A 15,483-nucleotide genomic window follows, 5' to 3' on the forward strand; every position below is an offset into this window, starting at 1 on the left:
TTGTGACAAGAACTCTTCCCCTACAATTCATAGATTCCCGGTTTGTCCACTAGAAGCAATCCAAGGCAGTCTGGCGAGCACAGATCAAGCTTTCTGACAATCTCCCAACAGCAATGTCATTCTTGACACAGAGATTAAAGCAGGTCATCCTGGGTCTGTCTATTGCTGTGATAAAACACCATGACCAAGGCAACTTATAAAATAAAGTGTTTAATTTGGGACTTATTGTTCCAGAGGGTTAGAGACCATGACCATCATGGAGCAGAGCATGGGAGCAGGCAGGCAGGCAGGCAGGCAGGCATTGATGCTGGAGCAGTAGCTGAGAGCTCACATCTTGACACAACTACACGCAAGGCAGAGAAAGAAACACGGAAATGACATGAGTCTTTTGGAACCTCAAAGCCCAACCCGAGTGATACACCTAGAAGAAGATACTCCAAGAAGACCACACCTAATTTTTCCCAGATAGGAAGTTCCACCAACTGGGGACCAAGTATTCAAATACATAAGCCTATGGAGTTAATCTCATTCAAACCACCACATCATGTTTTGCTTGATTTCTCTTGAAACAAGGCTCTGAAGTCTCTACAGAGTCAGTATTTCTTGTGAGAAGAACACATATACCTCTTCTGCTTCAAATGATACAAGGATTTCTCCTCAACCAAAGAGAACTTGAAGACAAAGCATGCTGTCATCTTTTCATTAATGTCTCTCTTTAAACAGAGACCTGCCAGGACCCACCACAGAAATACGCATCACATCTTCCTTTCCTAATTTCCAAGTGCCGAGAACGTCCTTGATGTTGCAAGATGACTCATCTGCATAACACAGTCTGGTAATTATCATGAAGTGTCTTGTAAGGTACTAGAAGACTAGGGGCCAGAATTAAATTGAGCAGAAAATACTAAAATGTACTGGAAAAACAAAAAACCTACACAGTCCTCAAATGCTTTGGAAAGAAGATGAAACCAGACCCTTGCTTTCATAAAGCATCCGGTGTGCATAGTTCACCTAACATTTCTGTAACCAATACACACATCCTCATCTAATCTGTCTTGTTCCTTTGATGGCACATTAAATACCATGGCTTCCCATTTCTGTTGTACTGTACTTCTGAAAACAACGTTATTTGAGAGTAGTATTTTATATTTTTCTGCTTATCTATTAACAAACACATACAACATCCACTGTATGGCTTGTGTTATACACCAGACAGGGTGTTTTAAAAAATGAACAGGATATAGAATCTGCCTTCAAGAACCTCATGACTTAGTAATAAAACTATGTTAGGCTTGTAGCCAGAGTGGCACCTGAGGTTTCAGCTATTTGCAACATAAAAAAGTGGTAGTGTTTAGAAAAAGCAGGACTTGTTATCCACTCTAGAAGTCTGGGGTAGAGCTATGGGAATAGAACTCTCCCACATGCAGGGGTGCTTGCTAGTCAGGCCACGAGGCAGACTGGTGCCCTGGAGGCTTTTTTCTTCCCTCTCACACTCATCATGTGCTCTTGTGCAAGTCGGTGACCTCTGAAACTGTAAGTGAGCTCTTCACCCCAATTAAATGTTTTCTTTATAAGAGCTGCGGTGGTTATGGTGTCTCTTCACAGCAATAGAAACCCTAACTAAGACAGAAGCCTTCCAGTTAGGGTGGTGAGTATAAGAGAGGGAAGGTGGGCTTCCAGTACACGATGAAGCCTGCTGGGACCAAAGGCCTAATTCATCTCACAGCTCTGCTGTGGTCTGTGGGCATGCAGAAAAGAACAGGGGCTTAAAATCACATGATACAGTACCATCCAACCAACCACCAATGTCAGCCAGAATCAATTGAAATTTCCATTTTGGGATTGTTCTAGTGTGCCTTATAATTGACTGTGATGCAATTTAAAGACTAACAGGGAGCAAAGAGCCAGGCCAAGCCAGCCTGTTTGCCATTTAGTAGAGGATCCCAGACCCAATAAACTGAAGCTTCCTTATTACTGTGTGATAGTAAACATTCAAGCACCATCATAGAAACTCACTCCAAAAATCCCCCCCATTGCCGTGTGTGTGTGTGTGTGTGTGTGTGTGTGTGTGTGTGTGTGTATGCGCGTGTGTGTATTAAATGTATTCTACTTGCCATTTCAGAGTTCTCAAAGCTCCATCTTCCAGACTAAATGTCAAGCATGAACTGAAAGATGTTAGCTGTTTTGTCTGGCTGGTGCCACACTCTGTGGTTGGATGTCTGTAAGGTTCTAGTGAAGGAACAGTATCACTGGATGCTTAAGGGATAGTTTGAGTAACTGCGTAAGCATCAGACAGAGAGAGCTGGGATGCACAGGGCCTGTGTGTAAGCTCCTACTGGGTTATACCTTGCCCTGATCCACAGAATAAAACAAACAAACAAACAAAAAACAGCTTGCAAGTGAAAGCTAAGAACACAGATGCTGTGGAATAATCCTTCTGTACACTGTGAATATATGTCACTGTGATTAGTTTAATAAACAAGCTGACTGGCTAATAGCTGAGCAGGATAAAGTTAGGTGGGAAAGTCAAACTGAGAATCATGCGATGAAGAGGGGCAGAGTCAGATGAGTCTCCAGCCAGACACAAAGGGAGCAAGAGATGAATGTGCCATGCTAATAAAGGTACCACCACGTGGCAGAGTGTAAATAAGGAATACAGATTAATGTGAATGTAAGAGCTAGTTAGTAATAAGCCTGAGCTATTGGCCAAGCATTTATAATTTATATTAAGCCTCTGAATGGTTACTTGGGTCAGGACAGGAAAGCTCCACCTACTCACAGACTTAGGAATGATTGTGTTAATTTGAAAAGAGCCACACAGAAAACTGGGACAAAGAAAACTGAATCCAATTTAAGATAAAAAAAAATAAGAAAAATATTATAATAAGCAGTAACCTTGAAATTAGCCAGGGAAAACTGGGAGCTACTGCATGAAGAGGGTGGGAGAGGGTCCTGATTGGCAGGAGGACACTGGCCTGTGCTTCTCATAGTCTAGCTTGGGCTTCCGGAATGCTCACCTTCTTGCTTGGCTTCTGAAACTCCATGACAGAGGAGGAAACTGTCCTTGAGGAATGGTACTTTGTTTCCTTGGGTGACCTTTGCTGGTAGCAAATGCAGCTGTGTGTTTCTGCCTTTGGGTTAGCTAGGTGATAGATGATCCTATTTTGGAAAGAAAATAGTCGAGTTGCAGCAGCAATATATCATTTTATGCATTCTAAGATCTGAGCCCCAAAGCAGTTTTTCTGTCTCACCAACTTGTTCTTGCCTTGCTGCTGAACACATTGGAATGCAGCCAGGTTCCCCAGGCCAGACACATTAAGTATTCCTGGTGTATCTTCAGAGACAAGTCTTGGTTTTTACTGCTTCCTCCTGGGCTGGCTGACATAGGTCCTAATCAACTGGAAAATAAACTGTGCCACCTCAAGTCTCCAGCCAACAATGGACCCCTGCTCTAGCATCCTAAGAGCTGCCTGGTCTCCCCTGCCAGCAGGCCAGGGACACTTCACCCCGTTTCCTCCCTACTCGTTTCTTTACCTTCTCTCTGTCTCTGCAGTGATGCCTCTGGGTCTTCTCCAGGTTCAGTCTGTCTCCAGACTGTTCTTGTTTATTTAGAGGATTGGGTACATTCCTGATGTGTTTCCTTGCTGGTTTTTATTCTTATTTTTTCATGAAAAACTTCTAAATAGATGGTATCATCTTAAGCAAGCAGAAATGAACAAACTTGGATGCTTTCTTTCCTATCTGCCTCATCTCCTCAAGAAGTTCCTTATCAGCCAGGTGGTGGTGGCGCACACCTTTAATCCCAGCACTCGGGAGGCAGAGGCAGGCGGATCTCTGTGAGTTCGAGGCCAGCCTGGTCTACAAACCGAGTTCCAGGAAAGGCGCAAAACTACACAGAGAAACCCTGTCTTGAAAAATCACCAAAAAAAAAAAAAAAAAAAAAAAAAAAAGAAGTTTCTTATCCCCAGAAGGGAAATATATAATACCCACCATTAAATGAATAAATAAGTGGATGCTCAATTCTTCTGACAGCATTCTCTTGATTTATTTTCTTATTCTTTTGTCTAGTACCTTATTTCATCAATTGTTTTCTCCCTCAACTCTTGTCTTCGAGTTCTTTCTTCCTTTGGGGAGAGGTGCCCTCTATCTTTAAAAATGTTTGTCTCTAATCCAGTGGTTCTCAACCTATGGTGTGTGACCAGCAGAAAACACATATTTCCAGTGGCCTTAGGAACTGAGACACTGCTCAATTAAAAAAAAAAGTCACAGTTATAAAGTAGCAAAGAAAATCATTTTATAGGTGGAGGTCACTATAACATGAGGAACTATATTAAAGGGTCGCAGCATTAGGAAGGTTGAGAATCTAATGTGAAATGAAAAAAACATGAGTAAAGGCTAAATAAGAGCAAAGCACCTTGACACTGTGCATCTCATTCATTTACTCAACTTGTTGGACATACCTACTGCATGTCCCATCAGGTTCAGACAGAGCAGCTATTGGATTAATGAACCAACAAACACAAAGAGCTCCAGCTATACCAAAGCTAGGCCAATGGTGTCTTGATGGGAAGACCCGCCATTGGTCCTTCCAGAAAGATGACTCAGCCCTAACCCCCCTTGTCTGATGGCTTTCCTTAGGCCCATGGTCCCATCCTCATCTTCTCAGCTTCCTTGTAAGGGCCCACTGTGATCAAATGACCACTGGCAGAAGTCTGGCCCCAGTTTCCATCACATGACCACCCTGCTAAGGCTCATGGGCTATGATCTTCATCATATATCCTTGGCCTTAGACATTATTACCCATTTCCCTATATATTCTACACCCTCCTGTTGACCTCCGGTTTCCCTAACTGCTCTGACATGAGCCCTCTTTACACTTCAGTTTCCAGGGATCAGTTTCACTCATGCCTTGCTTCAGCTACCCCATCTCTCCATTCCTGCATCCCAAGTTGTATTCAGATTTCCATTCCCATATTCCTAAAACCAGCTTTCAGGGGCAGATGAGCAGTGTGGTGGTAGAGGACTCCACACTCACACAGGTCAATCCCTTGAGATTTAGAGCTATTTGCCTATCACCTTAAGTTCCATAAATACATTATCTGTGAGTTTTGAATTGGTGCTCTGACCATTGGTCTACTGGATCTGACCATAACAAAACACCACAGTCTGGGTAACTTTACTAATAGAGAAGCATCTCCTCACAGAGACTGGACGTTTCCAAAGACATGTTTCAGATCTCTTTTTGACTTGCAGATGGCCACTCTCTTCTTGTCACATGGTCACCCTTCTCCGCTCATAGGCACCCGCTGTTTCTATGTGCATTAATGTCCTCTCCCCATGAGAACACTGGTCGTATAGATTAAGACTTACCTAACATGACCTCGTTTAACTGAAAAGCCTCTTTAAAGGGCCCATTTCCAAATACTCTGAAGTACTGGGGACCAGGGCATGTGACTTTGGGGACATATAACTTAGCAGTTAGTGAAGTCAGATAAAGGCTCGGTGTCTCAGCAAACTCTGGTCCTACTTCTTGCTCCCTTTCCGTGACATGTTCTCAGCTAGCAGCTCCATAACTCTAGGCCTGCCAGGCAGCTAGCAGCACCCTCTGCCCCCACTTAGGAAGCACTGGTGAGGTACTGGAGGGTCTGACCATTCTTGTCCAGAACTACTGCTTCATGTTTGGAGGCATCTGGCAGGGCTGAGCCTTGTACTCTTCCAAAATCCAGGTGTCTGACTGAAAAAAAAAGAAAAAGAAAGAAAGAAAGGAAAGGAAAGGAAAGGAAAGGAAAGGAAAGGAAAGGAAAGGATGTAACTGCTTCTAGGTATGGAAGAGGAGAAAGTTCATTGTAGATAAAAGGGAGAACATAGTCAGAGGCAGGGACATCTGGGAGACTCCGGAGTGGACATGACCGGACTGAGATGGGTCATGTGGGGATAGGAGGGGAGGGGAGAGAGAGAAAGGGGAGAGGAAAACCAGGGGCAGCAGCCAGGAGGCCAGGAGGCCAAAGGTCCAAAAGCGGGTGGGTAATCAAAATGTCTGCATTATATAGGGAAGAGTCTCTGGGGGAAGGGTGGCCCAGCCCCTGGGCTGGAGAGTTCAGGGTAGAGGGCAGGGTATGCCAGCCATACCCTATATTAAATAGGCACCTCAGCCACTTGTCCTGGGTTTGAAATTTAACAGGGTTCTGTGTATTCTGACTGATGGTGCAATTATTTGGTTCACAGACCAGGTTCGAGAAAGGAAGCTGATGTCCCTTTTTGAGAATTTGACTAAAGCCATGGAACTTCTCCTCTGAGAAGGTGACATGCACGGGGTGGTGGTGTGAATAAAAATGGCTCCACAGGCCCACAGGGAGTGGCACTATTAGAAGGTGTGGCCTTGTTGGAGTAGGTTGGAGGAAGTGTGTCACTGGGGGCAGACTTTGAGGTCTCAGATTCTCAAGCCAGACCCAGTGTGGCAATTCTCTTCCTGCTGCCTGCTGATCCAGATGTAGAACTCTCAGCGACATCTCCAGGACCATGTCTGCCTGTATATTGCCATGCCTCCTGCCATGATGATAATGGACTAAATCTCTGAACTGTAAGCCAGCCTCACTTAAAGGCTTTTCTTTATAAGAGTTGCCATGGTCATGTGTCTCTGCATGGCAATAGAACACTGACTAAGACACACACAGATATAATGACTTCTGATACATGTTCAAGGACAATGTAGTCCTTGAAAGTATTCCATAGAGCACTGTGATCTGGCCCTGCTGGCCTTGCCAGGCTCATCTGCTGTTTATCTCAAGAACTGCACATCCCCTGCCCCCCACCCCTATGTCCCACTCCTGCCCCACCCCCAATAATGAAAGCCAGCCTCCCAATTCATCTTACTGATCCCGCCTCTGTGCCTTTGCAAATGCTCTCCTCTGGCTTCTGTGCGCTTTCCCCCAGCGTCACCACAGCAGATGACTATGTTTCTGTCGTCTTCGCTGTCAGCTCCCTTTCCAAGCACGGTGGCTGAAACAAAGAGTTCCTTTAGGCTGCCTCTCTGCGAGCCTCTTTTGTGAAGTTCCGAATGCTGGGTTTTGATTACTTCCTTGCTCATCTTTCTCTTTTATTAGATTTTTGAGGGTAAGATCTATGCGTTAATCATTGCAATTTTCCCAGCAGCTGTTACAGAGCTGAGGCAAATCATTGTAAATATCTGCAGAAAGAACAAGCGAATGAATGATTGAAAGAGAGGAAGTATGAGTTCCTGATGAAGATAATTTCTGCATTTTGAGTGTGAATCCCAGCTGTGCCACTGACTAGAATTGTGACCTTAGTTTTAATGACCCTCAAACCTTAGTTTTCCAATCTCAGAATGGGGCAAACAGAATTTACCTCAAGACAAACTGATGTCCATGTTTACTAATGGACAGCATCTATAGATACATGTAAGTTTGCCTTGTCACTAGTTATTTTTGGAGTGAGAGGACAAAATTAAAAGACAATGGAGCTGCATCCTTTTATTACTTGTAATAAAAATATACCCCATGCGCCGGGCGTTGGTGGCACACGCCTTTAATCCCAGCACTCGGGAGGCAGAGCCAGGCGGATCTCTGTGAGTTCGAGGCCAGTCTGGGCTACCAAGTGAGCTCCAGGAAAGGCGCAAAGCTACACAGAGAAACCCTGTCTCGAAAAACCAAAAAAAAAAAAAAAAAAAAAAAAAAAAAAAATATACCCCTTAAATGCCCACTGGATGCAAAACGTGATTTTTTTTTTTTTTTTTTTTTTTTTTTTTTTTTTTGAGACAGGGTTTCTCTGTGTAGCTTTGCGCCTTTCCTGGGACTCACTTGGTAGCCCAGGCTGCCCTCGAACTCACAGAGATCTGCCTGGCTCTGCCTCCCGAGTGCTGGGATTAAAGGCGTGCGCCACCACCGCCCGGCCAAAACGTGATCTTGTAGAGAAACTGTGGAACGGTCCTCTGATGCAGTGTCAGCCCCTAGAGCAGTGAGCAATGAAAGATGCTCTTTTAGACAATGTAGACGGTAAGGCCAGATGCCGGAGGCTGTCCCCTCACTTCCACATAGTCACTGTGCCATACATGAGACTGCAATCACACAGGAACATGCACAGGCCTGTGCTTCTCCTCCTGCAGTGAGGAGTTTGCAGCAGGACAGTGGAGGTTCTCGAGGAGAAGTGATGCTTGAAATGGATCTAGAGGGAAAGGCAGAAAGGTCTTAGTGACTCTGGAGGATGTGTGTGCCAACAGGGACAGGTACCTGAGAGGGACATGTGAGCTTCATTATCCTCCTAATGTTGTTGCTTTCTGGGAGGCTACAGTTTAGCCACCTGCCTTTGCTCCCAAGCACAGTGTTTCCAGGCTATCTTATGAACCTCTGGCTCTCTACCTAGGTAAAAAAGCCCCTGCTGTCCACAGCTAAGGTGGATCTTGGCTTGTTCCGTAGATGGCACTCCGCAGTGGCCGTTCTGCCGCTGCTCTTTGCAGTGTCCACCAGGCCCCGAGAGTGGCAGAGGTGCCATGGCATGGGTGATGGATCACATCCCCACAGAGCTCTACAAAGGGAATGAGCCAACGCACAGTCTTGGGAACCACTGGCGGTTCTCACCATAGATGTTATATTGTATCATTTAGAATCAAGCTGCTTGCCAATGAGCCAGGGAAACACACAGAGATGCTATAAAAATGGTTTTTAAAATATCTCATTTTACATGGGATAATGAAACGACTTTGTTTTTTAATCCATGAATCAGATATCATTTCCAGGAATCCTTTTCTGGCACCATCATATTGACTTAAACCATTGCCAGCACGTCTTCCTACGCAATTCTCTCTCCCTCCCTCCCTCCCTCCCTCCTTCCCTCCCTCCCTCCCTCCCTCCCTCCAGGGTTTCTCCGTGTAGCCCTGGATGTCCTGGAACTTGCTCTGTAGATCAGGCTGGCCTTGAACTCAGAGATTCCCCTGCCTCTATCTCTTGAGTCCTGGTACTAAAGGCATGCACCACCACCACCACCCAGCTTAAACTTTCTTATCTGTAAAACCAACACGGCCATGTGACCTTTCTCATGTGGCACTTGGGGTTGACCAAAAATAAGTATATGCTAAGGGACAGCTTCGTGCCTGGCTCATAGCCAGTGTTCTTACCCCAGTGACAAGCCTGGTTGTTCTCTTGCCTCCTTGTCACTCAGTAAGGCCAGCTCTGACCCCATCCCCACCCCACACCCGTTGCCCTATTTTCTGCTTTGTATTTTTGTCCACAACACTTTATTCACATACCCTGAGTTGTATTTACTGGTAATGTTTATTGTCTGTCCCTTTACTAGCTCTACAAAGTTCGTGTCTGGCACCCGATACAGATCAGAGGACGGAATACAAATGCGTGCAGAAGGAGTCCTGGCTGCTAACTGGAGCCTGTTCCCAGTCCACCGGTAACTCTTCAGGATCAGTCTGGAGGATGTCTGATGCCCCTTGGCATCTGTACCTTTAGGTTGTAGGAGGCACACAAAAACGGAGACAGTAATTTAAGCAGTGTGTTATGGAGGAGTCTAGTCTCACTCAACTCCTGAACCCAAGGCTGAGAATAACGGGCAAGCCTGTTTATGAGGCTCCATTTCCTATTGTTCAGGTCGTGAGAGCCTGGTACCCAAAGTTGGCCTAAGAGACCCACCAGAGAGCTGGAGAGGGCAAAGTATCCCTGGACATCTTTTCTTTCCTTTGCTCAGTGCATGTTTTTTGTCCACACTCAAGGGAGTCCTCAGCATTTCGGGAGATCAGCTCCAGCCTCACCGCCGCCTCCGCCGCTAGGGTCGCGAGCGCGCATCTCCACCGCACCGCGGCGCAGGGAGCGACTCGCACAGCTCAGGCCAGCGGCGGTGGTGAGGCTTGGGCACTGGAAGAGCTGGACGCTGCAGAGCCTGCGGTAACCCGGGGCAGGACGGGGCGCGGGGCTAGCCTGGGGTCCGGGTGCCTTTCAGTATGCCCGGGGATCGAGATCGGAGTGGGTGAAGATGGGGAGGGCGGGGAAGTGCCATTCGTGTTTGGACCGTACCGAGGGCAGCTTGAGGGCCTCCTGAAGGGCTCCCAAGTTCGAAGCCTGCCCAGCTGCTGAGGACAGCCCTTCTAGCCCGAGTGGGTCATACAGCTCCTTGTGCTAAGCTGAGCATCTGGTGGGCGGACTGGGCACCACGACCTGGCCACATCCTCTCCCGCAGGTGAGAAACTTTCCTGCTGCTGGGTCTGCAGCCCCCGGTAGCGCATCACATCCACGGAGCCCAGAGGCTGGAGACCTGCGCCTCCAGACCAAGGGCGTGGTCCCCAGATGCGCACCCCCTTCAGTAAATCTGTTTTTTCTAGGACTAACCCTGCGGTTGACAGGTTTGTTCAGACTAGGGAGCAGGTCTTGATTCACGTTACTGGTGAGATGGCAATTAACTACTTCCTCCTGCGTTCTTCTCTGTCCTATTCTATGCAGTGAACTGAGGAAGGCTTTCTGAGACCAAGTGCGACAGAAAACTGTTCTGAAGCTTCGGTTTCCACAGCGCTTTAGATGACATGGAGCACCGGATATTGTACTCGATTTAATCTGGCAACGATGAAGCGATCGGGAATGTTTTGAGAGCAAAAGAAGCTTGGAAGAAAGTGCCTGTGGCTCCAGGGAAGCCAGAGGAACTGCCACACACGAATTAATCCTTAAGAACTGCCCCCTCCCGCAAGTAAGTAGCAGTATTTCAAGCGCGCAGGTAAAAATGAGATGAGAGAGCTAAGTACATTTTCCAACCTGATTCCACCAGTTACTAGTGGGGGCGGAGGGAGATTTGGAAACTAAAGCTGTGATTCCTGGCTTGGAGTACAGCAGCAAAAACAGGTACAAGAATGGCCTGGGCTGCAAGGATCCAGGGAAGGTGGAGGGACTGTTAATCGGTTTTGTTGCAGTGTGTTATAGCAAGGAGGTGATATCGATGGCGTGGGGGTGGGGCCAGGGATAAGTAGCTCTTTGGGAGGGAAGGCAGAGGCCAGCTCAAACTGCTTGGGGGAGGTCTTGAAGCCAGGAAGGGACTGCTTGAAGCTTGCCTGGCCGGCACCCTGGAGCAGGGAAAGCATATTGGAGTCGCCTTTGCACAGGCGTGAGGCATGAGAATAGAGCCAGGAGACTTTTCAAAAGATGGAAGCATCGCCTCCCAGAACAAGTTCTTCTAAAAGACAGCTCAAGACCACCCAGGAAAGCATTCCCAGAGGTCATTTACAACAAGCTGGGCTGTGGATGGGGGTGTGCCATCTCCAGGCTTCTACAGATGTGAGTTATGACTCATTAGGGTAATGATGCTAGCCTGCTAGGTAGAAGCAGCATTTTGAAATCATGAAACTCAATAGAGGGGAAGAGAAAACATCAGCACTTACTGTGAGAGCCAGAGTTGATGTGTGTTCTTGTGGATGTTTTTCTGCTGTTGCTACCTTCTTAGCCCTGGCTGCTCCAAGCCTGCCCCTGGGCTGAACCTCTGAAGCCTCTGCTTACCCAGGGTGGTCTTTTACTTTGCAAATGACATCATCTTCACATTCTTCTGGTTTCTGTTGGCTGGCAGATGCTGGGACATTTCACCACTCAGAATCCACTTCTGAATTCCTTCTTTTTTTGGATTTGTAAGGTCTGCAGGGTGACAGTAACTTGCTGAGGTGCTTCCTCATATTATGTTTCCTTTAGTCCTCAGGCCATGGTGACCGTTGTTTCCATTTTATATCAAAGAACCTACAGATATGTTGGACTCACTGACCCCTAAAATATACGTGTGTGTATCTGTTTTTATGTGTGTGTATATGTGTGTGTGTATACAAGGATATATATATATACACATGGAATATTATATATATATATATATATATATATATATATATATATATATATATGGACAATATAAAAGTGCACCTGGCTTTGCAGAGGCATGGAAAGCTGTCTCCTGCTATAGCAAAGGACGGGGCATGGGGAGTATTTAAAATAAGTAGGGCTCTTTATGTGTGCTTTCTCCCTGGTGCCAGTTACTAGGACAGAAATATACGATGGTGGGAGGCACTGATTAAAGTTGCAATAACTACAGATCTGAGGGGAAACGTATCTGAAGAAGATAATAATCCCAGAATTTCAGGCTCACAGTCAGGTTCAAGCTCTAGCTCTGCGCTGAAGTTCAGAGATGGTTTTAAAATAGAGGACAGGGGACTGGGGATCTGTCTAGGTGGTTAAGAGCACTGGCTGCTCTTCCAGAGGGCCTAGGTCAATTCCTGGCACCCACACTGTCTCTGTCGTAGACCACTTCTCCTGGTCTCCCTGGGCACTGCATACAGACAGTTAGTAAAATGCTTGCAGACAAGCATGAGAACTGAATTTGGATCCCCAGAACCCACATTTAAAAATGTCAGGTGTAGGCCGGGCAGTGGTGGCGCATGCCTTTAATCCCAGCACTAGGGAGGCAGAGGCAGGCGGATCTCTGTGAGTTCGAGGCCAGCCTGGGCTACCAAGTGAGTTCCAGGAAAGGCGCAAAGCTACACAGAGAAACCCTGTCTCAAAAAAAAAAAAAAAAAAAAATGTCAGGTGTAGTGGCCATAATCCTGGTGTTACAGAGGTGGAGACAGGAGAGTCCTTGGGGCTGGCTGGCCAGCTAGTCTTTCTGAATCAATGAGCTTCAGACTTGAGAGAAGATCTGTGTCAGAGAGCAAGGTGGAGAGGAATAGAGGAAGGTGCCTGATGCCAATCTTTTCCTTCCCCACACAAGCATGCATACACATGCATATATGCCACCTACCATGGGCATCCAGATGAGGGGCATATAATTGTAAATTCCATTGTATGGGAAACTGAAGTAAGAGGGTATGTTTGAAGCCAGCCAGTGAGACCTTGTCTCAAAGAGGTGTGTGTGTGTGTGTGTGTGTGTGTGTGTGTGTGTGTGTAGAGGGGGAGGGGAATAGGAAGAGATGAGATGGTGGGATAATGCCTCCATGGTGAGCTGCATTCATGTGAAAGACATCCTGGGGTTTCCATAATCTATCTTAAGTGAGGCCTAGCAAGGAGACTTGGATTTCCTTGGTAAGGGCATGCCATTCCTCGCCCACATTTGTGTGGAGCTTGTTACATGTCGGGATAATAGAAGTGTTATCTTTTACTGCAACCCATGGAACAAGCCCATGAGGTGGAAATGGGATTATCACTATGCCCATTTAGCAAATGAAGAGACAGAAGCACACAGGAATGAGGTACTTGTCCATGGTTCCATTGCCAATAGACAGGAGAGTTGAGAGTAGAGCCAGGCACATAACCATCATCACCTGCTCCCTCCTTGTGGTGTTAGGATCAGAGAAGCCCAGGGTCCCTTGCACTCCATGTTCAATTCTGAGCAGCACCTATTTAGAGAATAGGGGCCACTTCAAAGAACCAGGAGTATGGCTGGACATAAGGGTCTAGAGACCAACAGACAGTATCAGCCTGGCAGAGAAGAGGCATGGCCAGCACTTGAGTCAGTCCTGAGATAGTTGACCAGCAGGATGTGGCTTCATTCCTAAGGTCAGTGGTCAGGACTGTTCAGAAGAGGGGTTGCCCCACAGGATTAGAGGGCACTGCATTTTATTTTCCAATGCTCACATTCAACTGTTAGACAAGAAGAAGAAAAATAATTGGAAATTAACACTCAATCAAAAAAAAAAAAAAGTGAGTGTAGGTAAAGTAAGGGCACCAGGGTAAGCTTTCTGACTAAGGCACACACTTTCAAGTTCTGAGAACTTCCAAATGAAAGCGCTCAGCTGCCAAGTAGAAAGTTCAAGGTTGCTATCTGAAGACATTTCGGTAACCTGTGTACCTACCAGCCTCTTCAAGAATGCGAGGGTTGTGCTGGGGAGATGGCTCAGTTGGCAAGGTGCCTGCCTGCCCTGCAAACATGAGGCCCTGAGTTTGGATCCCCAGAATCCAGGGGAAAGGCTAGGTGCAATGGGGTCTGCCTATAGCCCTAGTTCTCAGTTAGGGTAGAGGCAGAGCCAGGTGGATCCCTGACATTCACTGATGAGCCAGCCCAGCTCAATCAGAGAGCTCCAGGCTCGATGAAAGACCACTTCTCAAAAAATAAAGGTGGAGAGGAACAGAGGAAGACACGTGACATTGACTGCTGGCCTCCACACACGTGGACATACATATGCAGAAGCACCTGCAGAATATGTGCACATGCATGTGCATGTGCGTACACAACACACACACACACACTTACACAGAGGGAGGGAGGGAGGGAGGGAGGGAGAGAGGGAGGGAGGGAGTCAGTGCTGGATTGATGGCAGAGCTCAGTGATGGAGCACTTGCCAACCATAAGTAGGACCCTGTGTTACACCCCCAGCACCAAGACATCTAAGATGAATACTACTACAAGGGCTGAGAGAAGAGGCTGTTGAAGAGACATCTTCAGAGAGATCTGTTGTACTGCCTCTATGCTAAGCCTAGCGCCTGGGCCTTCAAGGGAACAGGAAGTGAGCTGCACAGGTTCTTCATGAGGTGTCCTGGGTAACTGAATCAACCAGGTGAGGAAAGGGGTGCTTGGCCATCTCCTAGGACCAAGAGGGACCACCTAGGAGAGATGACCAGCTGGAGAGTGAGGAGGGCACAGGGGCTGTTTTGAGTAGAGAAGGTGATGAAGAGCCACTGGAAAGAAGACGGGTGTCACTGAGCATGCACAGAGAAAAGGACAGTGCAGTCCTAGCCTCCTGCTTTGACCTTGGATGGGTGAGAAACTGGCCAGCAACAACTCAGCAGACAATGGAGAAAGAGAAAAGAAGTTCCTCTGAAGCCAGACCGGAGCATGGTGAGAGGTCAGAGTTGTGTTTGTGTCCAAGGGTCTTTGATATGGTCGTGTGACAGAAGAATTATGGACTCTGCAGTGTTAAGGCAGGGAAAAAGAATCCATTTCAAAGGGTGTTGAAGAGCAAAAATAAGCAAATACTGCAGCAGGTCCCACAAATTGTGCTGCTCGGAAAGAGTAGCAAGCTGTCTGCTTGATTCCACATTTACTTCTGATGGAGGAAGATTTAGGGGTGGGAGCAGTTAGAAGAGAAAATGATTACTTAGCCAGCATTCCAGACTCCCATTTGGAAAGGGAGGCTCATCAGAATGTGTGTGTGTGTGTGTGTGTGTGTGTGTGTGTGTGTGTGTGTGTGTGAGAGAGAGAGAGAGAGAGAGGGGGGGGGAGGGAGGGGAGAGAGAACACCACAATAAACACTACAGACATGCAGAGAAAAAGACCCTCTGCAAAGCAGAGAGGGGTGAGCCAAAAATCAATTCTCTTCTCTAGGACTGTTTTTTTTTTTTTTTTTTTTTTTTTTTTTTTAACCTCTGAAGCATCAGTCTCCTACTGGGGTTGGGATGGGGAGTTTGAAGACAGATAGGGTAGTTGACAGTCCCCAACTGTTTTGTGACAGGCTCTGATCCAGCCTTCAACTTGCTGAGTCAGTCCATCAGTGGGGAACCTGCTGGCTGG

The 15,483-nt window shown here is 46.8% G+C and overlaps 1 protein-coding gene across 4 annotated transcripts in view; it reads left to right on the forward strand.

Annotated features, from left to right (window-relative positions):
• The first annotated feature begins 9,775 nt into the window (after nt 1–9,775).
• The window catches only part of Mrap2 (melanocortin 2 receptor accessory protein 2), a 33,381-nt gene continuing 27,673 nt past the window's right edge, over nt 9,776–15,483 (forward strand). Inside the window, exons 1-2 of one of the 4 annotated variants that reach the window (XM_028875535.2) lie at nt 9,776–9,905; nt 10,458–10,698. Coding sequence is in view for 1 of the 4 variants with exons in the window: in XM_028875534.2 (XP_028731367.1) it covers nt 11,278–11,279 (2 nt within the window). In the remaining 3 variants the exon portion in view is untranslated. Of the gene's footprint in view, nt 9,906–10,021; nt 10,198–10,255; nt 10,361–10,457; nt 10,699–10,729; nt 11,280–15,483 lie in introns of those variants that run through there. The other 3 variants (XM_037207822.1, XM_037207823.1, XM_028875534.2) reach the window with 3 other exon arrangements.

Source organism: Peromyscus leucopus, chromosome 7, assembly GCF_004664715.2.
Source record: "Peromyscus leucopus breed LL Stock chromosome 7, UCI_PerLeu_2.1, whole genome shotgun sequence".
Lineage (NCBI taxonomy): Eukaryota > Metazoa > Chordata > Mammalia > Rodentia > Cricetidae > Peromyscus > Peromyscus leucopus.